Consider the following 26,801-nt stretch of genomic DNA (forward strand, 5'->3'; position numbering starts at 1 on the left):
TGGTTAAAGGATACCAGTCCTTGGCCCAGCTTGATGTACAACCCTCCGTTCATGACTGCCCCATACACAATCCTGTCTGCTGCACGCTGGTGACAACACATAATCTGCTGTCGATACTCCAAGCTGTCCTGATACAAAGAAGATAACATAATCCAAGCCATTCAGCCATGGACTGATTAATCATACCTGCTCACCTGTTAGGGATGTACAGTTGTATGTGAACCCTAGTCAATCACAGATAATACTGGCTGGCAGCTTTGATGATCTGGCTAGATGTCCATCAGCATCATCATTCCAGGCATGTTGCCCAGACTAAATTCACCCTTATTTTCAATACGTTTTGGTCAGAGCATTCTTTAGGTCCTCAACATAAAATATACAATGTAGATGTTTAGGTTATGAACTTTTTTGTCAAGGTCCATGCTGAAGACTATCAGTTCCTCATTACCATATTTGGTATCTGCTTATATCCCACCTATCATATAAACAAACAAAATCATAATTGACATGTCTTACATTTATTTAAGTACAGTTATTGAAAACAATGGAATTATACAATTTCCTCATTGATTATGCAAATTAAGTCCTCATTTGCATAACATGTATATCATTATGAATATCTTTGCCTAAAGCTACCTGCATGCCTAAAATGATGCCAATCCGTCAATCCTTTCTGCAGTTATCCTCTTTGGAATGACATTTCATGGAGGTAATAAATAAATGCCATAATATATTATGATGTAGGGTTATGTGGATTGTTATTAGCTGCATTGACTGTTACCACATATAAAGTATATAGAAATAAATAGCAATGGTTTCTGAACAATTTTAGTATGATCCGTACTTCATAAATTCAGAGTGGTGCAGGTAAAATTTGTCTGGTGCAGGTAATTTTCAGCATTACCTGCACCAGTGCAGGTATACAGAAAAAAGTACTTAAGCCCTGAGGAAGAACAGAAAGTAATGATACCAAAATTTCCAATTCACCTCTTCCAATCCCCACAGTGAATATTTATAATCCAGTGATATCAGCAGGCCCAGGTAGAGTGACCTAGTGAGGGAGAACAAAGTCCTGTAGAATGTTGTCCATTTAAAGAACTGTCACATCAGATTTCAAGAATCAGCTAAGACTAAAACATTTTTCAACCATTCAATTACAAACATAAAAATACGACTTATAATCTATATTGGTCAACATTGAACCATGGTGAAAGAAAATAATAATAAATTATGCAAACGCATACATGAACATGCCACCCCTCTCCAATTAAGTATTTGAGCACTTCTGGACTTTCTAGCTGTATCAGATTGAAATCATGTTGCAATGTCATATACACATACATTTTTTTTATATTGGACCCAATTTGGCCCTGCATTAATTTCTCAAATATTTAGCAAAGGTATCATTGATGTAAGGATGCATTTGAGCTGTTGGGTGCTACAGGTTGAATCAGGAGAAAGCTCAGGGACAGAGGTGATGTTTCTTTCATACTCATAGAGCGAGCATTCCTCAGAGTTTGAGCTGGTTGATACCTTCTTTTCTTTTAATGTTTATAAAGATGACGCTTGTAACTTTTCTGGTGGTGAAGAATTTCTAGTATTGAAATTAGGGTTGGTACTTTTAGTGTAGCCTTAAGTCTTAGTGTATTATAACAATGATATTATTGCTTTCCTTTGCACAGGTCTCAATGTGTTATCTGCCCTACACAACAACAGGTCATGCAAAAAATTTAGGATTTCTCTCTATGCTTACCTGACAAAACGGAGGCTACCATTGATAGTTATCCAGAATCTCCTTTGGCCAACTCTGTCAAGTGTGAAATAATAAGCCATTCCACCCAATGGCACACTTAGCAGCACAAGCTTAAGAGTCCTCCAGCCAACACTTGTGGAAGTCCTTCCTCCATGCTGTCTGACAGAAGTAGACAATCTCTGATTCCGAGACACCCACTGTCTACCTGCAGCACTATTAGTACATGTAGTTCTGCCAACTGCATACAAAGGGTGCCATAATCTCAAAGCCGCTTGACGCAGAGACACAGGATAAACCATGGTTTACAATCTGAAAGGGACAAACATTTGCTCACAGTTGTATCACAAAACAAATGCTTTAAAAAATGACCAGAGCTTTACCCAATACCCGCTGGAATGTGTACATTAACTACACACTCAAGAAAAAAGAGTCTTCTGTGGAACGTAACTTAACATGACAGATTTTGTTCTGACGCTAGTTCACCTTTATCCGTAGGGTAACCTTTATCCATTAAGAACAATGCATTTAGGGATATCAAGTCGACAGATGGTGGTTTCAAACTGCAATATCTTGAATATAGTACAATTTGAAACTACCGTTCATCGACTTAATATCCCTGGATACCCTGTTTAGCATTATAACAGCTTTACAGTAAGTCCCCTCACGGGTACCCTTATCATGCCAACATTTTACTAGATACAATTTCAAAATCTCACCATGGAAGGGCCAAGACATCCACACCATCCCCCTAATTGGTTGTTCGCTACTTTGCCATTACCACTACGCTAAAATAAAATCCTAGCTAGAACACTGGACAGCTGTGGATATCTGCTTGGAGATGAGTAATTAGCAAACCCCATGGCCTATAGTATAGGCCAGCTATTCCACAATGCCAGGGAAATATAGCCTGGGTTCTATCCAGAAAGCTCCGGCGTTCGTTATACAATGTATACTAAATACAGTCACTTCTAGCTCTGACATTCATTATACACTATTATCATCATCGTTCATCCTCATGTGAGGTGGAGCAGATGAAGTTAGTCCTCCAGAACTGATTGTCCTTCATCGCAGAGAGTAGCTCTTGCCCTTCCAGCTCGACCTCCATGAGTTTCTTAAGAGTTGTGCTTGGGCAGCAAGAGCTACATGACCCGCAAGGCATAGTCGATGCTGCTTCACTTTTGAAGAGATTTTTGGTTGTGATCCATACAACTGTTTGTTTGTAGTGTGTTTCCACCATGGACAGTTGTAGACTACACGAAGCATCCTCGTATGTGTGCCGTTGAGTTTTTGGAATTGTGACCTAGTCATAAGCCAAGATTCAGAACCGTACAAAAGAATTGTTTCAATACATGTCTGAAAGAGTTTTGTCTTGGTTTGTTTTCTGATGGGGGATTTCCAAACTCTGTCTAGTGAGTGAAGGGCACTCCATGCCAAGGCTGTCCTAACATTCATATCATGACCACTATCAGTGAAACCTACTAAGTATTTAAAGTCGGTGACCTGCTCAATTGAGGTACCATCAGATGTTAAAAGCAGACTAGGAGTTGTTGGATTTAAGTGCATAAACTTAGTCTTAGAAGCATTGAGGTATAAGTTATAACCCTATTTTTTGGCAGGCGGTTTCAATTTCAGTGAGAAGGTTTTGTGCAAGTTCTATTGAATTTTCCAACAAAGCAATGTCATCGGCAAAATCTAAATCAGGTAGGGGTTCAGCCGGGTGTCGTCGGCTTCGCCTGCGTCGCAGTGTTAGTCCCTCCGAGTCAGATATCGAAGACCGTAATGCATAATCGAGACATAAAATGAAGAGAAAGGATGACAATGGGTCACCTTGAAGGACGCCGGTATTGATGCTGAATGCATCAGTTTCTCCCTCGGGAGTGATTTCCACAGCAGTGGTGTCTTCGTACATGACACAAATAGCACTTACGACATCCGGCGGAATCCCGTAAGCTTCCAGTATTTGGTACATTTTGAAGCGATTTATGGAGTCGAATGCTTTGCGGAAGTCAATGAATACAAGCTTCTTTGTCAAAGTTTTTCAACTCCTTGACAATGCGGGGAGTTTCATTAATACGTTTGTCTTCACAACAGTTAACCTGGGCTGATTGTACATTTCCTGTAGAAGCTCTGAGAGTTGCCTTCCTTGCTTTTACCACTAATTCAGCATCTCTAGTGTCTTAAGATCGACGAGGTTTAGGTGGTAACAATTCCTTGCCAATTTGGTGTGCAATGTTAACAAAAGATGCATAATTTTGTTCATTCAAAGGGAGATTTTCAAAACGTGACTTAACTGCATCATCGATTTCAGATGCAAGTTGACTGTCAACTGTAACCGCTTTCCAGAATAATTTCTGTTTGGAGGATCTGAGGCTAAGTTTTACTGTGGCAGTAACAATACGGTGGTCACTACCCACTGGGTTTGATGTAGAATATGCCTGGCAACCCTTAACACTATTGCGCCAGCGTTTACGATTATACACTATATACAGTTGCTTCTCTGTGTTTCTGTCTGGGAATGCGGACCATCTTCACATCTGGAATCGTCGACGCAGGCACTGATTGGTCCCTCCACATGAACGAATTATGGAATGGGTTCAAGCGCTCGTTCGTACAGGCATTCTAACACCGGACAAGCCCTCCGTCCGCTTGCGTGAGGCCTGTTGTCATTGAACGAGTGCTCTAGAACCCATTCCTACATTCGCTCATTAACTGACATTACCACCAAACGGTTTGAATGCGCAAGTCTCCAGGCGGATAGCAGAAGCGAACATAGGAGCGAACTACTATCCGGATGGTACCCAGGCTAAGGGAAATAGGGGAGATTTCTCAAATCATTACATCGATAATGAAAACAACAAAAAAAGATCCCAAGGATCAAACACGTTCTAACCATAAAATGCACAGGACTATCAATCGCGCAAAATGTTAACAGTATGCTATATGAAAGTTACCAACCTCAATATTAGAAACGCAGAGCTAAAACGAGAGGGTATATTCTGACGAAGACAACATCTGCTTGACGATATCCAATTACCACAAGGCTTAATGCGCAATCACAAGGAAGACCTGGACCATCGATTCCCAGGTCGGTCAGAATATTTGTATATTGTTTATTTCTGTTCTACTCGCCCCTCTTGACGTTTCATTGGCGCCCTACATGGCCCTGGTGGATAACAGGCCGGAGATGTGCCTGCCCACAGGGATATCAAACTCGGAGATTCGAGGACGAATCTTGAAAAGAAAAGGGGAAGTAGTGTAACAGTGGGGGTTCAAGTAGCGCTAACTGACCATGACAAACGCCTGTAGGCTTTTGGGTCAGTCAGTTACGCTGCTAGTCTTGTGATTCGGACGGCCCGGGTACGATTCCCGGGTCGGTGAGGATAATTGTATCCATGTGTACATTGTTTCTTTCTGTTCTACTCGCCCCTCTTCTGTGTTTCAACCAGTATACCAGACGGCGTAGCGGTGAAAACTGAATTTATTACATCCATCATAAAAACAGCTACAGCGAAAAAAGGCAGCGGAGTAAAGACGACGGGTTCGCTTAAAAGGCTGGGCTGTCTACCAGGCCAGGCTACCTGGCCTGTCTACCTGGCCTGGCTATCACGTCAGGCTGCTCAGATCCCCCCATTCATAGCCCCATCATATGGCACTCAGCCAAAATAGCTGATTGACAGGCATAGTAATTGCTAATCTCAAACCCTGCCAGTGACCTGATGCTGGCCTGTCCACCACTGGCTGGGTCCTTTGGGAATGTGTCTCAGGGAGGCCTTGCTTGCAGCGTGTCCGACGGAACACAAGTACCAGTACTGTGTGGGTGTATGTTTGTGTGTGTGTGTGTTTGTGTGTAAGAATGGGCTTGCCAGCAACAGAAATTCGTTTCTTTATTGAATATCTGTCTTCTTAGCCTGGAACAGAAACTATCTCAGCTTGTGCAACAAGAAGGAAGAGCATAAATCACTGTAAAGCTAAACTTGTACTGACCAAGGAGTTAGGTTCCGGTAAGCGATTTGCAGAGAATCGAACGGGATGAGACTGTTCACGCAGTGAAGGAAATCGCGCGAGTTCGATTCTCTTCACTTGAATGCGGAGCGCGCACGGCGATGGTGAGCCTACACTACCGTGCGAGACTATTCCCTTGGTGATGAAACGCGCACGAGCGCGATTCTCATCGCTTGAAGGCGGAGCGCGCACGGCGATCGTGAGCCAATACTACCGGTCTACTAGACAAATTTAACGTTCGAATATCTTCAATTCAAGGCGCCGCGCGAACCCCCGCCATTTTGAAAGACGTCGGGTACGGGCACTGACACACTTTTGACAGCGATACGTGTCGATAACGTATAGTAAGACTAACTCTATTTGTGGGTTGGCATTTAACCCTTTGCGGGAATGTAGTAACGTTACTAATCACGTAAGTCAGCAACAAAACAGAGACAAATAGCTCACGTAACACCAACATCGTTATTTTCTACTAAGACCTTCTACAAAACAGACTTACATACCACAGCAAATTCATAACCTTTTATGAAATATATACAAATACATCCTACCTATCCCGTGTATTCAGAGTTTACGCTACAATCTACCAAACTACTCACCCTTACAACTCACACAACGTTTACAAACTTCGTACAAAATTTAGAACTTATGGGCCGTGGTGTGACGTTACTTATATCATTCATGAAAACAAATCGAGCGTTTGCTATTTTATAATTAAATCAAACGAGCGTACAAAATGTAGACCAGCAAGTATCGTGTGTATTCAAACTTTACACTACATGCCGAAGTATTAACAGATTAGTACGTACAAATTTACAAAATCGCTACGAAATTGTCGGTTAACAAAATGGCGTATGCCCACGCTATCCTGGCGTCCTTTGCAGTATGATGCCCGGCTTCTTTGTGTTTTCTACCTGAAAGAAAACGCTGAAAAGTAAAGACAGATTTAGCAATGGTTAATTACGAAAGAAATAGGATGGAAAAATCGTCAATAAAGCAAAAGAATGAAATATCAATTGAGTGGAATTAAAAAAGTCGAGGATTTAGCGATTACGATCTAGTGGATAAAAGAAGGGCGATCTCGCCGAGACAGCCCAGCAGAAGACACAAGAGGCCAAGGAAGGTCTGGACACCTTCGGGCCCGATCAGGTGCACGGTAATTTATTTTTGACATTTGAATATACCACCAAAACTTCAACCACAGTACATTTAGGTGCATCGTAATTTATTTTTGACATTTGAATATACCGCCAAAACTTGATCCACAGACATGGCGTGTTAGCGTCATCATGCCAAGACGCCATGTTTTTCTTTGTCCAAGTAGCGTAGTTAATTTTTCCATGTAGAATTTAGATGCTTATGTACGATATCTCGGCCTGCTATGATAAGAAATTGTGACAAATCAAATGACAGTGTAAATGTATCTGTATCATGATCTATTATTTTTTACATTTAAATGCGCCGCCAAAACGTGACCGCAGTGCATGACGGTTTAGCGTCATCATCTCAGGACGCCATGTTTTTCTTTGTCCAAGTAGCGTTATTTTTCCATGTAGAATTTAGATGCTTATGTACGATATGTAGGCCTGCTATGATAAGAAATTGTGACAAATCAAATGACAGTGTAAATGTATCTGTAAGATTCTGAACAGTTACTGAAGGTGTTTTTTTTACCCGCAGTGCCATGTTTTCATGTGTCTGAGTTACGTAGTTAATGTTTTCACGTAGAATTTAGATTCTGTACGATATCTCGACCTGTACATCTCTATTCCATCGTGTAATACTTGTACATACATATATCTGAATACTAGTATTAGCTGCACGTCGTTCGCTCGGCCGGCGCTGGCAGCCTGTAAGTTCATGTACATTTCATCTTCATTTCACTTTAGCGCTGCTCAGAGTTAGATCGAAACTGTCGACATTCCATTTGTACCTGTAGACAAAGAAAACAATACTATTGATTTATAATGTCCTTTTTCACTCTTGATTAGGATACAAATGTCTGAATAAAGGTTTGTATATAAAATGCATCTCAGTATCGTGAGTGCGTAACAGTGTTTGTGTCTCAATCCTAGTACATGTACAATTTATTTGCCCCCTCCCTCCGCTGGGTAAGTTACTGGTGCGTAACTTCGGAATGTCGTAGATGCCGGGAAGTATAAGATGTGCCGACAAATGAGCAATACAAATAATCCAATACAAATGGGCAATACAGATGTGTCTAGTAGGCCGGTAGTATAGTATTGGCTCACGATACTATACGTTATCGACACGTATCGCTGTCAAAAGTGTGTCAGCGCCCGTACCCGACGTCTTTCAAAATGGCGGGGGTTCGCGCGGCGCCTTGAATTGAAGATATTCGAACGTTTAATTTGTCTAGTAGACCGGTAGTATTGGCTCACGATCGCCGTGCGCGCTCCGCCTTCAAGCGATGAGAATCGCGCTCGTGCGCGTTTCATCACCAAGGGAATAGTCTCGCACGGTAGTGTAGGCTCACCATCGCCGTGCGCGCTCCGCATTCAAGTGAAGAGAATCGAACTCGCGCGATTTCCTTCACTGCGTGAACAGTCTCACCCCGTTCGATTCTCTGCAAATCGCTTACCTGTTCTTACCTGGACCAAGGGGGTTATCATTACATGTACCTCCTTTTTCTCTATGTTAGTATGCCATGTTGACATATACAATCTCGGTAGTCACATAGCCTTTTTGAGGCTGTGGATTGTTATCCACTGTACAATTTTTGTGTCCAGGACAGAGCCCAATCCTCTCCTTCCACTGCCAATATTCTCTCCAACCCCCTTGTACAAGTTGGAGTGGGGAAAGTACTGTAATCAGCACAGATTTTGTGACATGTCAAAAGATTTGAACCCAGGACCTCTGTTTTCTAGGTCTAACAACCTAACGCTGTTAAAGCATGTTACCGGACACAGTGCTGGTACAGTACTTGAATGTGTTCCTGACACACCGTAAAGGAAGGCCTCCCAGACACATTCCCGAAGGGTCCAGCCAGTGACCTGTGGTTGGCCTGTCCACTGGCAGGGTTTGAAATTAGCAATTGCTATGCCTGTCAATCAGCTATTTTGGCTGAGTGCCACATGATGGGGCTATGAATGGGGGGATCTGAGTAGCCTGACGTAATAGCCAGGCCAGGTAGACAGGCCAGGTAGCTTGGCCTGGTAGACAGCCCAGCCTTTTAAGCGAACCCTAAAGACGACATGCCAAACCACAATTGCGGCAAACGGAACATAGAGATAAAGATGCAAACACGCATAACCCGTTCACAAGACTCTGTCGCTGGAGGTTACCCACCAGTCACAGAGTAATTACAGCCCTTCTGGGAATGGTTTGAGTGGCCAGTACGGAATATCGTCCAAGCTGAGTTCTGTGCTGAGAGCAGTTGTTGTTGAGCAGCAGCAGACGAAAGTTCAGCACTGTAAATCCAGTGCTGAAGCCATCTTCAGCACTGGAATCGAGTGCTGAAAAAGGAGGGTGAAGCTTTCGTAGTTCTGCATGTGTTTTTATGTAAACCAAGGTGCTTTTACCAGATGAAAGCTCCTTGATCGATGGAAAGTTACGTTACCTTGTTGATGTTGCCTCCATTCGTGATCGTGCTCCCAGGAGTAGTAGGAGATACACAGTAGATCATACTGACCAGCCTATACGACAAACGGTTGAAACATACAATTTCTCTCTATCGATAGATATCTTGAAAGTGAGAGAGGAAATTAAGAAAAAATTTTGAACATTATTATTTTTGACCGTTGAAATGATTTTAATTCACCAATTCTTTTTAGAATTAAAAAAACTGTAGGTGGATTCGAACATTTGCAAATGTAGTGCTTTAGAAGTGCAGCTCGCGACCTTTGCCCCCTAATAAGTGGATAATCATGGCGACCACCGACGTCCATATTTCTTCCGTGTGGACAGAAGCTGACCCGAACGAGCGACCAGTGGTCATCGTTGGTCAAGTATCTAACTTGAAGAAAGTGTCTTGGGACAGCGTGAGGGGCAAGCTTCACCCAAGAGTGACGGCTGAGGTTTGAAATTTATTTTAAAGAACTCTCATGCCTGTATATATATAAAATTCCTTACTCTATAACGTTACTTTAAGAAACACAAACACATATTACTAGTAATATTTTTCTGTCCCAGATTTGTCCAACTAGTCCGTGCGACTTGATGCTCCCGCCGCACAGACAACGGTTTATTTCAAGCTGCAGTTTGTGAGTAAATCCAACTCGCACCATCCAGGAGTGGCACCAGGATGTGGAGGCGGGGTTTCCGGAAAACCCTGTCCAGTCTGAATAGATGGTCTGCATGGGGGTCCCTGGCATTGCTCAAATTGTTAAAGCTAAATTCAGACAGCACTTAACACTGAAGTGATGCACATAATTTCCTATAGAATTGGCAGCATAATGAGTGACCCAAAGGTGCAACTAAATAGGAGGTCCATGCACGGGCACACTTACCTCATATGCCCTGTGAGTAGTTGGTGGGGTCACGTGGTCTTTTGGTTACGTGTGCAACGCATGCCGAGTGCGTGCCGACAGTCGGTGTTTGTCGGTAAATCGCACTTCGGCTACCTTCTGCATCCGTCGGAAATCTCCGTTGGAACATTCGGCACCCACTCGTGCAATCCCGGGTACAACGTACTCAAATGTCGGGTCACACTCGGAACACCAACCCCGGCAGTTCAGCTCGGGCGATCCGACAACAATACCTTGGCCTACCGCCTATGGACTGACCTCACTCTTGGACCTCTCTCTCATTTTCTCGGAGACTTACGGACCTGCGGTTTTCGGTGTCATATTCGTAACAAATCTACCTACCTGTAATATTAATCTGATTTTTGTTAAGACTTGGTCAAATTTTTCTAGATTATCTCAAAGTTACCACATACAAAAATGGGGAACGTATCCTGAAAGTGCCTCTGTTTCGGCCAATTTTCTACAAGTTTTCGCCAGAGAAAGATATGGTGCCTTCCTTTTACGCCCCTCTAAGGTTTCCACATAAAAAGAAATTGACGGCACATGTTTGGGCATGTTTGAGAAGCAAAGTTTCGCAGGAATTTTGAATCGGCAAATCGAGCCGCCATTTTCCTAAGTGCCGCACATGAGGCGTTTTGTCGTGAATGGACCAGACCAAGTTCTCACAGGTGTGTGCCCGTGCCATGCTCAAGAAATCAGTTCGGTCAAAAGCAAAGTAGCCAATTAGCACTTACAGTTATTGTAATGTTATCTGGTGGGACATCAGGGGGAGAGAATTAAACCCATTGTCCGTCAATTTCTGGTTGTTAAATAGTGGCAATACATGACAAATGCAGGCTTTGCAGGATTTTCTTTAAATGATAAGTGTGTGCCATGTATTTTGAGAGCTGGTCTGTTTAAATTGATAACAATGAGAAAGTTTGAACATAAACACGACTTTAGTACACAATGTTATTACATAAGACATATTTTACTATACAGTAAAGCCGAGATGGCATTTTAAAAACCCTAGTACAAGTTGTGAGCTACTGTAAATGCAGAAATGTTCGCGGTGGATTAATGTTCGCGGTTTTCGCGGCGGCAGCTTCACCGCGAATTTAAAACCACCGCGAACATTTTTCCATAACAGAAAGAAACTACAGTGCATGGTGCTACCGCGAAATTAAAACCACCGCGAAAAGTCCATTTTCCCGCTGCCGCGAAATTAAATCCCCACGAACTTAGATGCATTTACAGTATATGGAACTACATATTCTTGTAATAAGTGATTGGTGTTTTATTTGCAAAATCATGCCCTATGGCTAATTGCATATACAGTCGCAAGTCAAAGACCAAGAGTAGAAATGTTTAACATGATGTACAAAAGTAACAATGATGAGAATCCAATATCTTTGCTAAGTTTTGCATGCCATTGTGTCACACTACCAGTAGCCTTGATACCCCAGCCCGATCTCAAAAATATCTGCACAATAGATACTTCAGATCGGGCTGGGGTTTGGTAACCAGGCTATACCAGTTGTTGTTTCTGCGCAAAATAGGGGTGGGTACCGGTACAGAGAATTCAGGTCCAGGTCCGGTTCAGGTCCAGAGGATGAGGTCCAGGTCCTGACCTGAACCTGGACCTGATTCAGTACATGTATGTGAAAACTTATGAATGGACGATACTCAGAATAATAGTTAATTTCGCAACAACGAAATCTGTTTTGTGGAGTATTTGACTCCCACTGGTGTTTTAAAATCCTACAAGGCTAGCTGCCCTGTACTATTGACTGTAAAACATGGTAGAAATGACTATAGACTCTACTCTACTACGCTTGTTATTTTCCTCGACCAGAGCCCCGAAACGTGTGAATGTCTGATCATATAGTCTGTCCATTTTCTAACATCCAACATCCGGTCCACCAAATTTTTTCAGGTCCAGTTTTTCTGGACCAGTCCAATAAGAAAAAACGGTTTTGTACCGCTCCACAGTACCGGTACCCTCTTCTAGCGCAAAAGATAAAAAAGATGTTGCATAGCTTATACCCCCATGCAGACCCTCTTTTCAGACTGGACAGGATTTTCTGCTGTCCGGACTGGACAGGGTTTTCTGCTGTCCGGACTGAACAGGGTTTTCTGCTGTCCGGACTGGACAGGGTTTTCTGCTGTCCGGACTGGACAGGGTTTTCTGCTGTCCGGACTGGACAGGGTTTTCTGCTGTCCGGACTGGACAGGGTTTTCTGCTGTCCGGACTGGACAGGGTTTTCTGCTGTCCGGACTGGACAGGGTTTTCTGATAAACCCGTGCTATGCACATCCTTGTATGATGAAGATGATACCCACTAAATTCACTTGTTTTGTCTTTTGCATCCACAAATCAGTTGCCTATGTCCATTGGTACTACACCTTTATTTCCCTATGTCTATTTGTTCTAATCACTTGCTACTGACACATGTGCAATGCTATTAAACACAACTGTTAATGTAAGGGTACCAGTTTACGATGGATTTGTTAATCATGCCGTTTTATGAAAAACATGCAGGCAGTAGTGAAAAGCTGTCCTTTTGGAAGACATATTAGTTGGCCTGCGTCAAGTTCTGTGTTGCATCATATTTCTTCTGTTGTATTTCTTGCCGTGCGAGTGTCTTTAATGACAATGACAATGACAATGACAATGAAGTTTATTGCATATTCATGCCCCATTTGGGCTAAATGCAGTCAGTTTGGTACATAGTAAGTAATTGGAAAGCTATACATATATATTACAGTTTACATGCTTCTTCTCTCTTCTTAAAACATGCATGGACGAGCTTACAGAGTTTTTCCAGTATATCGTAGTTAGATGATGACATAAGGTATTTGAACATATCTTCCTTCGTCAGGTGCGCATATTTTTTATCTCTATGATAATGTGTAGCATTGGCGAATGCATTTCGCAGATCTTTGTACAGCGAACACTCTAGGACAAAGTGTACTTCGTTTTCTACATACATGAAACTCTTATCGCAAAATATACAAAATCTATTATCAAGGGGAGTTCGGTTATATCTACCAGCTTCAATTTCCAGTGTATGATCGCTTATCCTTAGTTTGGTCATGGCCCGGCGATATCTAAAATTTGCTATAGCCAGATATTTTTCTCTTTCATATACGAATGCTTAAATTTTCTGTAAGTTCTTAACTTATTTCCTTGATTTTCCGTCGTGCCAGGAGAGTTAAGATCTGAGTAGAAGTTTTGAATAAAGTTGTCTTTTAGTCTTTGTTTTATTTCGGACTGGGCAATTGAAGTGTTGCGATCACTGTTAATCAATAGGTAGGCAAAACCTGACTCCTCCAGGATTTTACTAACATTGGATAACCAGCATGGCATGTTACGTTTGTGTAAGTCCTGTTGTACACGGAGTGCTTCAAATTGACGGTTACTTGTTGGTACTTCTTTAACTAATCTTTTGTAATACGAATACAATCTTGTATACACTTCAATCCACAGGGGGTACCTTCCAAGTTCTGCCCTTGTTGCAAGGTTACTCGCATTTTTTCTTAGTAGTAATAGATATGAAACAAGTCTGCAGCCAAGAATTCTTTCAGGTTGACCGGTTTGGTGTTTCTCCCTGGGGTTATTTTTCTAAATGACATATACATGTATCTGATCATTTCCCATAAAAAGTTGAACTGTTCCACGTAGTCCGCTGAGAAAACACAATGAATAATTGTTTACATAGACACCATGCCATGCGTTACCGGTAAGTCAACAGAACATGAATCCTAGCACTCTCAAGATGTCTGCAAAATTTCTCCCGAAAGGCGCGGAGTATTCGCTCTATAGCTTAGCAGGGGTCCCCAATAGGTTAGCAGGGGTCCCCGACAACTTCCTCATGCATGTAGATGCGTCCCGACTTTGGGAGGGCTCATTAGCATAAAACGCGGGCTCATTACTCAATTTTTTTAACCTCCTTGTTTGTGATACTAGTGCTACTACTGCTGTACAGTCAGTGGTACTACTCTGTTTCGCTCAGTGCGTCAAGTTTTGTTGCCCCTAAACGGACGCAGGACTGACCTTGCATGATGCGAGATCGAGCAGCGGAGCGGCTCGCCACCTCCGCCACAATGAGGGCAGCGAGGACGAAAGCATGGTTGATCATAGATGGCCAGTGTCGTCATTCCTGATGTTCTCATGTTTAAAAACACGCTAGTGAGATACAGAGTCAGAGAACATCATCTGATCTGTCATGAGCAGAAATGCTGACTGTTCTGCCGCTATTTTGAAAATCACGCGATGTGTTTATGACTGCAAGCGCTACGGGTGTCCCGCCACCTACATTCTAGATCCCTCCCGACATCTCCACAGATATCGGTAAAAACTGTGTCTAGATTGGGCCTCTGAAAGAAGTTAACATATTTGAGAAACAACTGAAAGCTTACATAGTTGGCCTTCCTACGTTTATATATACATATTTTGGCTAGTAAAATTACATTATTTTGGGGGCATCTAAATTCAAGTTACCCAAAATAACATTAAAGACGTTTCGGATAGAATCCACTATCCTTTGTCAGTGACACTGACGAAGGATAGTGGATTGTATCCGAAACGTCTGACCGTTTCCAAAACCATATCCAGTTGCTTGAGTAGCTACTTTTTGGCGTTAGCTAGGTAATGTCAAAGGCAGGTGTGAACATAAGCAGTCCCTGAAGTTAGAGGTCAAGGGATAGGTGAGGCAATTGCAAGGAGGTGAGGCAGTTACATCACATCAGAGATATTTTGTCAGTCTTGACTCTTTGTTTAAGTGATCGACTAGACTGACCAGGTAGTGAGTAGTGGAGTTAATATGGGGGGAAAATATTTCAACCTTCGCCCTCCCCCCGATGTATATCATCCCTAAGAGGTGAAGGTACCTTTGTGAAAGGTGCATACATGTTTATAACAAAATGTATGTTATGCTGATGATTACATAATTGATGCAGAAACTTCATTTTTTTTTGTCAATGGTAGCGATTTCCTATTAGAGGTATACATGTAGGTACCTGTAGGACAGGTGAAAACAGTGGAATGCTTAATATGATGACCTAATATTCAGAATTAATGCAGAAACTTCATATTTCTTTCCTGGTAAATGATAAGATCTTGATATTACAGATACAAGTAGTTTGACATGTTTTTCATACTTCCTAATATTATTGGGTGGGAAATATCCTGCATTTTCTCGAAAATGTTGCTAGTTGTCATGGTCATGGCTTACCTAAAAATATTTCCACAAAATAAGTTAACATTGTGTGTTTTACAGACTTTCAAGGAAGCCCTGAGCAACTTGCACCCTTCACCGACCGACAGCTGTCCCCTCTGGTTAAACAATGCAACTGTCGCAGCCTTGCCCAGCAAGGCCAGTCGACACAACACGCCGTCACGTGCACATGCCCTCAGCAAGATCGTTCGCAGCAGTATGGCAGGCTGCAGGGAGGAGTGCATTGTGGTGAGAAAGACTATTATTATATTAACTTTTTCAAGTTCTGTAAGCTATGAAACTGAAAGGGTAAATACAGAAGTTTGCAACATTTGTAGTACATGATTGGATTGTAAACATTGTGACCTATGTAAGACCCCATTCACATGGAAAAAATACAAGTGAGTTAAATGAGGAATCTTGAAGTTTTCTATCGGATTAAAAAAAATATGTTCACATGGATTTTTACACAATCGGATTAAACTCGCGACCACAACCAGCCCGAGTCGGGCACGTGTCGTGCTTCCAAAATGTTGCCAGACTGCCTCATAATTTTGAAGGATGTAGCGACATCGATATTAATGATAACTGTTGAGAAATCGGCCGGCTTGGGTCAGATTTTGACTCGTCGATGGTCGTCAAGAATATGCCGCTTGTGAGGTCATACGGGTCATTTGAATAGTCTATTAAACTGGGGGTAGAAATGTTGCGCGCAGTGGGATTAGGCTCTACATTTAACTGTACAAAATGTAAGTGTATCTGTTGGAGAAGTTGCATGAATAGGAGAAACTACAACTAGTACTAAAACGTTTGTTACACGTCATACTTTTTCTGAAATAAGTTCGTTTCGTTTAAAAAAATAGCTGCTCGCCCATGCTTGCAGTGAAGTAACACAAGCTGTTAAGACACGCTTCTGACTGTTTTTCTTGTTGAAGAGAAGAGAAACAAAACCACACATTTTATTTTCATGGGCAATATTGCCAAAATGAACCAGTCAATCTTCTGCCTCGTTACCAATTTTGAAAGAACATTCTGGCAAATCTTGCGGCGTCCGTAGGTGGTTAACCGTAGCGGTAAGATGATTTTTGTGGGTATGATTGTATATGTCTAAGGTATGCTGTACCCGTATGTATGACCATGAAAAAAACATGAAAAAAGCCGGAATCCAATCCAATTGCATTCATATGGGCAATTTTGGTCAATCGGATTGCGCGGCAATCCAGCCATTCCACCTCGAGAGGTGGATTGCAATCCAATTCAAAATGGGTAATCCAATCGGATTAGTTGTGTTCACATGGCGCGGATTGGGTCATTTTAATCAGATTCCTCGTTTAACTCACTTGCTTTTTACTCATGTGCATGGGGTCTAAGTATAACCAGACATGAATTATGCAGACGTGCCAGTCATTTGCATAATCAGAATATGTCATTGAGGTATGAGGTCCTGGAAGTCTTGTTGAAATGTTTCAAGGAGGATAACTGAACTAAGAAACAAAAATTTGGATTTCCATTATATTTGGCATGCAGGTAGTTTGGGCAGAAGATTATGCAAATAAGAATTTTATTTGCATACTTGATGAGGGGACATCCTCTCAGTTGGCACATAAAGATGGTCGACTGATTTTGCAAATTGACAAACCGAAAAGAAATACATGTATGCTAATACTATAATATATGAATGTGTAGAAATGTCTTTAACAAAATATTTGACTAGTGTGAAGGACTGATCTGATATTGTTGCCTTTCCAGCTTGTTTGTGAGAAGAGTGAAGTCTTTGCATCAGCCTGTGCTGTCTCTCGTGTTTTCCCCTCTTTCTCGAGGAAGTCAGGATCATCGCAGAGGCGCAAAATTGTGGTGGAGTTTCTCCTTGTCGATGGGGGAAAGGACAATACCATCTCTGAGGATGATGCCAAATGTCTTCAGGCTGCCTGTAATGCAGTACGTCTGACAGCCCAGATTGTGGACACACCCTGCAATGAGATGAATACAGATGACTTCTTGAATGTAAGTCATTATTGTTGGAATATCAGAGACACCCCACTTGAGTTTCACAACAAAATTTTCACGTATAATACAATGACTTCTGTCTCTGCTTACATCTGAGCCAAATTATATGCTATTGATCAAATTTCAGTAGATTCGGCATTTAATATGATTTATGAAGTCCAAATATGCATGTACATAATCTGTGGAATGATGATCTTTACCTTTATCTTACCTATGTCATGTGTCTAATTCCCATCATTTACAAGTCATGTATTATTACTGTGTTGATCATGCAAATGATTTCTTTATCTACATAATACCTATCAATGTTTGCATGGCTAAATTTTCTTCCATCCAGTGTTTACATTCGTTGACTTACATGAGGGTCTGCATGCTCTTTTCCGTAAGGCGTAGGCAGGCCTTTTAATTTCCCGTAATTCGTAGGGAAGCTATTTTATTTCACGTAATTCGTAGTGAGGATGGAAAATTTACCGTAAAGCATAGCCAGTGCATTTCACGTAAAGCGTAATCTAGCCCAAAAATTTTACGTAAAACGTAATCTAGCCTAAAAATTACCCGTAAATACTGCGAATGCCTGAGGACGAGCCCGCCTGTCTCTATTCGCTGTACTTACCATCACATGGCCAACGCAGGCGAGGTCGCCAACCCATGTCCTACCTGCAGTACATACAGCAGCTGCTGGGGGACGAAAGCGGCCTACTTACACCGGGGCAGATCAAAACCCTGGCTGCCGACAAGAAACAGTGGAGACTTGCAGTCGCCCGCCTTGCGGCCGATCGATAGACATAGAAATCGTAGTCTGGCCTCCCAAAGTCGAAGCGTAGTCTACCACTAGTAGTACCAGTAAATTTTAGCCCTCAAAACAAAGGAAATTGCGTTTCAAAGGATCAAGATTTCAAAATTTTGCCAGACCTCCCTTGCGACTATTCGGTCATCGACATGGTAAAAATTGTATCGGTGGCCTCGCCCTCGAAAACCTTTATGCTAATAGAAATGTCATTGAAGTTATGAATTAGCTTAGTCTGCCAGCAAAATTTGCCCATTAAATAAAATGCAGGAAATATCATTTTAGAGGGTCAAGATTTCAAAATTTTCATGGTCCTCCCTTGCGCCGCCTCGAAACTCTGAAAATGATGTTGGCGGATGTGACGTGTCAAACTTTTTGCTCATAGAAATGTCATTTAACTCAGCTTTATATAATAGCCAGAAAAACGTAGGAAATCGCGTTTAAGGGTGTCAGGATTTCACAATTTCCCCGGACTTCCCTTGCGACGTCTCGCCCCTTCGGCGCTCGGCATGGTAAAACATCTGTTGGGTGGCTTACACTGAACCCCTGGGAATCTTTAATTAGATATGTCATTTAACTTAGCTTTGTCTACCAGCGAAAATTTCCCCTCAAAATGCAGGAAATGGTGTTTCAGAGAGTCAAAATTTCAAAATCTTCCCTGCGGAGCATGCCCCCGCCCTTGCCGAGTGTTGCCAGTCTTTCAGAATTTAGCGTAAATCGTTGCCAGCCTTCGGAATTTAACGTAAAACGTAGTCGACCGTCCTGAATTTAGCGTAAAGCGTTTTTAGGACCCCCCATGCAGACCCTCTTACATGTATTATTTGTCTCCTTCTACATTCATTTCAACCCAGAATTTTTACCAAACCACAAGAAGTCCTTCTGTTGCCAAAAATGCCCTAATCTTGCCAAGTTTTTCCCAAGCCCTCCTATGCACAATGCAACTGTTATGTTTGCCCATAGCTGCAGAGTGACTGGAGAAAATAAGACACTGAAAAATAAGGTACTGAATCTTTGTTTTGGAAAATGTTTATGTAATGTGATGTGAAGTACCTGAAACATGATTTTTCCTGTAGGAAATTCAAACTGTTGGGAGCCAAGTTGGCATAACCCCTGTGATCATCCGTGGAGAGGAGCTGAAACAGAGGGGATTTGGAGGTGAGCTACACTTTCATGTACCCCCTCAATGCTTCTTCACATTGCAACATACCAAACCTCGTCATTTACATTTACCAGGCTCAATCATTTAACTTAAATTTTCCTAGAACATGTTTTACACCATTGGAATTTAAAAGATGGCAATTTTTTGTTAGAAAAATAAGTCGGCTTATTTTTCAGTGAAACCAACCTGTTTGTTTAAATTTGGAAAATTCCTCTTCTTCTTATTTTGTTTTGAGGCTACCAACTTCAACTTGCTGAAGACCTTTGTAGCCTATATAGTACTCATTTTTCACTTGAGTGAAATGAGGAAAGTCGTGTAAAGTGCCTTTCCCAAGAGCATAAGATCGGTGACACGGCGGGGTTCGAACTCAGGACCTTCTGGACCTGAGTCAAACGTGATGCCGATTGCACCACGCTGTCCCTCTTTTAACCATATCCAAAAAACGGCAACTTGTTATTTTCTTACCTATTGGTTTTGTATTACAGGGCAGGTAACAAATGTTACCGGTAACGTTTGTTACAAGTTGCTTACAACAGTAAACTTTACCCTTTTCTTTCAAATTTGGAATGATTAACATATTGACTACATCATTTAGATATAAGTAGACGGCCTTAGGGACATTTAAAAAGTGGGCAACATTTTTACACCAGGTCAAATAGAAAGCTTTGAAATCATTGAACAACAGTAATGTTTGTTACAGTCATTTCTGTACAGCAAGAAGGGATACAAATGGCAGTCAACAACCTTTCATGTTTCTTTAGAAAGCCAGAAAAACTATAAGAGTCACCAAGGAGGTTAAGAAAAGGTCACAAAAACAGCCATTTCTAATCTTATACGTCGTGGATAATATACTGTATTTACATAATTTGTAAATGCAGAAACTTTCGCGGTGGTTTGATGTTTCCATGGCAGTAAGAGACTACAGTGAGTGCATGATTTTACCATGAAATTAAAACCACCGCAAACGGTCAGCCTAAACACCACAAACGACCACAAACGACCCAGAAACACCACAAACGACCACAAACGATTCTAATAAGCTGTGTATATGGGGCAACGACCTTGTGTGGTGCACTGGAGACAATGTTTTTACATTTATGAATTTCAAAAAAGCAACAACTCCTACGTATTCACGAGTTATTTCAAGTTAGTCCGCTGGTTTCAAGATCGAAGGAATTCTTGGCCGCCATGTTGGATCGTCCGTTCTAGGAGTCTGCATGGGGAAGTTCTCGATAACTTCCTCCTCTCCATAGATGACAGGGCGATAAAACTATGGAAGCTATTGGTTCATAGATTATAGCATAGCACAATTCTATCATTGTCAACTTATAAAACTTGTATACTAAGTGTTTTTCAGCCTCGAATGCAAGCAAACACGATCCAACATGGTGGCCAAGAATGGTTTTAATCTTGAAACCAGACTAACTCCAAATAACTGGTGAATACTACATGGAGGTCCGGGGAAATTTTGAAATCTGGACCCTCTTAAAAGCCATTTCCTGCACTTTCTGGGGCAAATTTTGCTGATGATAGAATCACTAAGATTTCATAAAATGTCTATCAGTGAAAAATGCAAATCAGTCATGCCTTTGAAAAAAAATTTTGGACATCTTTGAGCGTGTGGAACCCCCCCTGGCTGAGGGCATGACAGACCTACATAAATTGTTTGTACATGTGTATTTGCCTTTAAAGTTGTTGACAGGTTCATGGAGTTTTCTTGTGATTTGTGCAGGTATCTATGGAGTGGGTAAGGCAGCAGATCATCCCCCTGCACTCGCCATCCTGAGTCACCGGCCCACAGGTGCTACTCAGACTGTGGCGTGGGTAGGAAAGGGCATTGTGTATGACACAGGAGGACTTAGCATCAAGGGCAAGGTGGGTGGATGTCCCTTGAAAAACTTTAATTGCAAATAGTTACTGTGAACTGGGAGAAAGGAACTTTCTATTGACCTGGAAGCAAGATGTCAGAGGTTGGAATTCAGAGATTGAGAATCAAAGTGTGCAGCGTTGCCAGTGTGAATGGACCCGTTTGGAAGCACAGTGTGAAGACTTGTCGACCATAGCTCATAGCTCGCCAATGGTTGTAATATAAATTAATGCCATGTAATACGTACAGGCTTTTGTCTAGCATGATTGAAATTATTTTGTTATCAGTTCAAACAATGTCATGTGCTTATCCTTATTGAAAATCAATCATTATTTGTACAAGTAGTCCATGTACAGGACTGGTACATTGTACAGGTTCAATTACAAAAATATCTCTACAACTGAATAAAAAAAACGGATATTTACTTCCAGACGTTTCGAGTGACATCCATCTAATCTCCAAGCAGATTCCTCCGGTGGCATAAAACAGTAACATAAGCTGGGGAAGGACTTCAGCCGGCAGAGGGGTAAAATTTGCCACCGCGGAATCTGCTGCAAGACGGAACTGGTCAAAGGCAATTATCAGGCAATCAAACTGCGTCAGGAAGAAGGTGCTAATTACTCCTGGCGTACGGGGCCAGGGATCCCGTCTCGGGTCGGCTGCAAGAGTTCATTGTGTTTTCTGTGACATTTGGGGATTTTTTGTTTGTTTGTTTCTTTGGTGTCAATAACTGACTACGTTCTGAAGGAAAACAACAGCAAAACGTCCGACTGAGCACGATGCGACAGGACGCAAGTGCAGTGGGGAGGGGGGCGCTGACGTCGATTTACCCAACATTTCACGAAGCCATGGCGCCCGTCTGTTTGTAGTCTGAGATCGTCGCCTGTCGCCGTTACAAATAATTCAAATCGGCTTTGCTGCAAATACACGTGCTGATTATGTGGATATCTTTCCAAAATTTCAAGTTCTGTCTACATTTTTACACGCCGATTTCTGGCGTCAAAAGTAACGAGCGTGGGTCCTTGAACCGAATCCAAGCATATTTGTTTGGTAAAGATTCGAAGTTGCTGACAAGAAAAAATGACACAGGAAGTGTTAAGTTAAAATACAGCTTTTATTGCGAGATATATACAAGTAACAACTAGTAAATATAGTATCATTTGTGTACAACTGATAATTTCATATGTCGATACGTTGTCTTTGTGCGCTGTGATGCGGCCTGCTCCAGCAATCTCGGGGGGGAAGCCCCCGCTGTGAACTGGCGCGGATCGCCGCGTTTGTCCCAGATACTGGCTTGGAAGGGTTGTAAAACGATAATCCCGGCCAAATTTAGCCAATTTTCACGTTGGAGGTAAGTGGGCACTAGGAGGAGCAGAAACACGTTTCTGATAAGATCGCCCCTCCCGCTGCCTTTGACCATTTCCGTCCTGCAGCAGTTTCCGCGGTGGCAAATTTTACCCCTCTGCTGGCTGAAGTCCTTCCCCAGCTTATGTTACTGTTTTATGCCACCGGAGGAATCTGCTTGGAGATTAACATCCATCACTCTTCTTCAGCATCACTAGAATGAACTAGCAGAATAATTCAATACAAGTACAGCTAACTAGAGAAACTGGTTGAACAACTGACTTGTAAGGATCATATGCAAATGTCACTCAAATGTAAATCATGTTATCATCAAACCCCACTCCACTCCACCCTCAGACAGAAGCTAGTCCATCCTAAGGACTGTGTACAGAAAGACACCAAGTCTGACGTCATCTACAGACTTCAGTGTGAAGGTCCACAGTGCAACGACACCTACTTTGGGGAAACCAGTCAACCACTGAAGACAAGGTACGAGCAACAATGCAGGGCTACAGCAAGTGGATACTCTTCCGCCATCTACCACCACACTAAGCTACATACATCAAGGACATTCTTTTAGACTGGACACAACAGAGCCACAGTGGTACGAACGAGGAGTCAGGGAGGCCATCTACGAGCGGATCTACAACCCCACCTTAAATCGGAAGGAAGGACTCCGCGTACTCTCCAGTACATGGGACCCCATGGACCCAATAACTTTTCCTATGGTTTTGTCTGACCATAGGGAACTATGATAATATAATTTACATTTGAGACATTTGCATATGATATGATAAGTCAGTGGTTCAACCATTTTTTCTAGTTTAGCTGTACTTGTATTGAATTATTCTGCTAGTTCAGTCTTGTGACGCTGAAGAAGAGTGATGGATGTCACTCGAAACGTCCGGAAGTAAATATCGTTTTTTTTTTAAATCCAGTTGTAGAGACTGAATTGTAATTGAATATTGTTTACCTGGAGGTCTAACCTTCATAAATGTATTGTAAAGTTTCAGACCTGTGCATGTACAAGTCATGAAGATGTTTACCTGTACCTAAAATTTGTATGGGTTCACAACCCTACCCATACTCACATACATATATACAGGCACACGAAAACAATCCTTCACTCATCTGGGGATGAAAACACAAAGTGCTGAACTACATTGTACATGTAGCAGTTTCAGGGCTCGAAATACTTTCTTCTGCATACCTGCACTGGTGCAGGCACCATTGAAAATTACCTGCACCAGACAAATTTTACCTGCATCACTCTGAATTACATTTTGTAGGAAGTATGGATCATACAAAAAACGTTCAGGAACCATTGTTTTTTTTTTTTAATACTTTGTAGGTGGTGATGTTCAATGCAGCTAATTACAATCCACATACTGTACACCTAGTATATTACAGGACATTTATGTATAAAACCCAGTACATGGACCAGTGCAGGTTAGATGCAGGTAGACACCAGAAATACCTACACAGCTCAAATTTTACCTGCACTAACCTGCATATGCAGGTGGTATTTCGAGCCCTGATCATGAGTTCTATTTATATGTAGGTGCATGTACGTGTAGCATGGCAGAGGATTATCTGTGTTTGATACTCTTGTTTGTTTTGTATGATATCTTAAAGTTTTGAAGGTAAGATTGTTTTCTGTACACTGAACAGACCGCTATGCCAGGAATGAAGAGAGACTGTGGCGGTGCTGCTGCTGTGTTGGGGGCATTTTGTGCTGCTGTCCAACAGGTAACTTTCTGTGCATCAAGTCAGAGAGCAGGGGTGTCTCCAACGTCCATCATTTTTGCACTGTTGATTCCTCAGTCTGTCAGCTTTACTTTACAGAGAGTCCTGGACAAAAGGCAAAAAGTACTTGCTTATCTTCAAAGAATGTTTTGAGCTTGATTATCAAAAGCCATAATTTGATTTTAGCATTATCATATGGAACTTTGATAGTCCATTGGGGTCAGTAGAAGTCATTCTGAAGCAAAGTTGATGTGTAATTTCCAACACTAACATTGTACTCAAATTTTTAATGTCCAACTCACGTTTTTGTCCAGAATTGAGCAATCTACCACTTCTGTGTTGTCACATTAGGCCATTATGCACTGTTGTAGGGGCTACCCATTTGTTTCAAGATGAAATAAATAAAAATGTCAATTTGATGAAACACACACACACACACACACACACACACAGATATATATATATATGACAGGATAGGGATTCTACGGATTGAAGTTTCTGTCAACAGATTGATTCCTTGATCTGGATCTCTGCCAGCACAATCACTAATTCTATCGACAGAAAGTCTCTGTCCACAGAAGCACATTTTTTGCCTGTCTATAAACGAAAATGACGCGCTGCAGGGCGCCACACTGTGGCACACCACAGCGCGTCAATTTTCTTTTTACACAGACAAAAAAAGTGTCCTAGGACATGCGTCGAACGTCGTAGGACATTTTTAGGACAAGTCATCTTTTTGCCTCGTGTAAACTGGCCCTGAGAGGGGACTCTCTAACAGCATCATCAAACACAGCCAGGAATACAATGTATAAGGGGCCCCAGTAGGGTTCCCTGGGGTACCAAACGGGAGAACGTCTGCAGTGTAGAGAGTTCCTTTCGATACCTGATGCGTTGGCAGCAGTTGGACAGAAAGCTAGCTATCCAAGGTATCATACACACATGCTCCATGGCCATGCTGCTGCTGCCTCTTCGACTGCATAGAACATGAAAATGTACAATGCTTCCATGTACTGTGTTTCAGTATTGTTAGTACAGGATATCTCCATTCATGCAGGGCTTCCAGGACAACCTCCATGCAATATTCTGCCTGGCAGAGAATGCTGTGGGGCCACTTGCTACAAGACCAGACGACATTCACAAACTCTACTCAGGACGGTAGGACTACAATTCTTTTTAACTACATTCAGACAAACCAAAAGATATTTAAGAACAACAGAGTACTCAGTCTGTATCTACAGGATAAGTGAAAACTTAACCAATCATCTTTATAATCATATCCGGTTAAGCCTTATACTGATGATGAGAAATAGGTGTCTAATATGGTTATGTAAGTCTTATATAGAACAAATACTCAAATAGGCCTTTTTGCTAGAATAAGATTTTTAAACTTTGAACAACTTTGGGTGTAAAAGGTTATCAAAATATAATTTATGCAAATAAGGCTTCTGTTGTATAATGAATGAGAAATGATTTTGATAAACAATTTGTAAAGGGTAAAACATCATTGAGCAACTTTAAGGTTTGTGGATATTTTGTGCATATGCAGAGTGATGGTGATTTATGTGTCACACATTTATGTTTACTTTATTTTTGTAGGACTGTAGAGATCAACAACACTGATGCTGAGGGCCGCTTGGTACTTGGAGATGGGGTAAGTTTCTTTGGCGTTTCTTTTACTGCAATGTTTTTACAATGATAGGATAGTTTTATCAAGAATCTCCACAAAACAGTAGGACCTCAACAAAAAAGGCAGCACAACCTGCCGCATGTGCAACTGCATGCTGTCTACATGCAAAAACATGGGTAATCTTGTTGGATTCATAAGTTATAAGTTCTGCCTCTAGCTGTACGAAATTGTACGTGTTACAATGGATTTGGAAGCACGCAGACACGCCATAGCATGTAGTGCATGCAGAATGTTTTCTGTGTTCTTTCTGTCGATTCACCCAGCCATATGAGCCAGTATGGGCGACGCGCGTGGCCCATACATCGAGTAGAGGGAGAAAGGAAACATTTGTACGCAGCATGATTTAAGTTTGACCTGCATACGGTAACTGCAATCGCACAGAGATCGTAATTTGTAAGCACAAACAACTCACCACTTGCAGAACGAACAATGCACACAACCGCTCACGGAATGCAGACCACATGTGGTCCCTCCCAGCTCTTGCCAGTCCTAACCCACATTTTCTGAAAAATATGGCAGATTTGGCAGGGTGATTTTTCCCCAGTCATGTGTGCATACTTCCACAATGCACTGGTAACACACTTCCAACTAAAAGTGCATAGAACTACTAAAGTGTGCAGATCACATTCCTCATACTGTGACAGTTGTATGCAGACTACTTTTAATGTAATGTGGAGTGCAATTGGTTTATTTGTTTTTATTTATTCCTGTCATTTTACCCAGGGTAGCCCACTCAGTGATTTACACTGCTTTGCAGTGGGGCCC

The 26,801-nt window shown here is 41.9% G+C and overlaps 2 protein-coding genes across 2 annotated transcripts in view; one reads left to right on the forward strand and one right to left on the reverse strand.

Moving 5' to 3' along the window:
- LOC118417978 (uncharacterized aarF domain-containing protein kinase 5-like) overlaps positions 1-9,412 on the reverse strand; it is a 48,499-nt gene extending 39,087 nt beyond the window's left edge. Inside the window, 4 exon segments of the mRNA XM_035823766.1 lie at positions 1-128; positions 988-1,051; positions 1,754-2,062; positions 9,336-9,412. Of these exon segments, the coding sequence (XP_035679659.1) occupies positions 1-128; positions 988-1,051; positions 1,754-2,052 (491 nt within the window). The 5' untranslated portion in view covers positions 2,053-2,062; positions 9,336-9,412.
- A 196-nt stretch (positions 9,413-9,608) lies between these two features.
- LOC118417976 (probable aminopeptidase NPEPL1) overlaps positions 9,609-26,801 on the forward strand; it is a 34,023-nt gene continuing 16,830 nt past the window's right edge. The window contains exons 1-8 of the mRNA XM_035823763.1: positions 9,609-9,792; positions 15,503-15,688; positions 17,189-17,443; positions 19,307-19,388; positions 21,125-21,267; positions 24,275-24,352; positions 25,404-25,504; positions 25,946-26,000. Coding sequence (XP_035679656.1) covers positions 9,643-9,792; positions 15,503-15,688; positions 17,189-17,443; positions 19,307-19,388; positions 21,125-21,267; positions 24,275-24,352; positions 25,404-25,504; positions 25,946-26,000 — 1,050 coding nt within the window. The 5' untranslated portion in view covers positions 9,609-9,642. The remainder of the gene's footprint in view (positions 9,793-15,502; positions 15,689-17,188; positions 17,444-19,306; positions 19,389-21,124; positions 21,268-24,274; positions 24,353-25,403; positions 25,505-25,945; positions 26,001-26,801) is intronic.

The sequence above is a fragment of the Branchiostoma floridae genome, chromosome 6, assembly GCF_000003815.2.
Source record: "Branchiostoma floridae strain S238N-H82 chromosome 6, Bfl_VNyyK, whole genome shotgun sequence".
NCBI lineage: Eukaryota > Metazoa > Chordata > Leptocardii > Amphioxiformes > Branchiostomatidae > Branchiostoma > Branchiostoma floridae.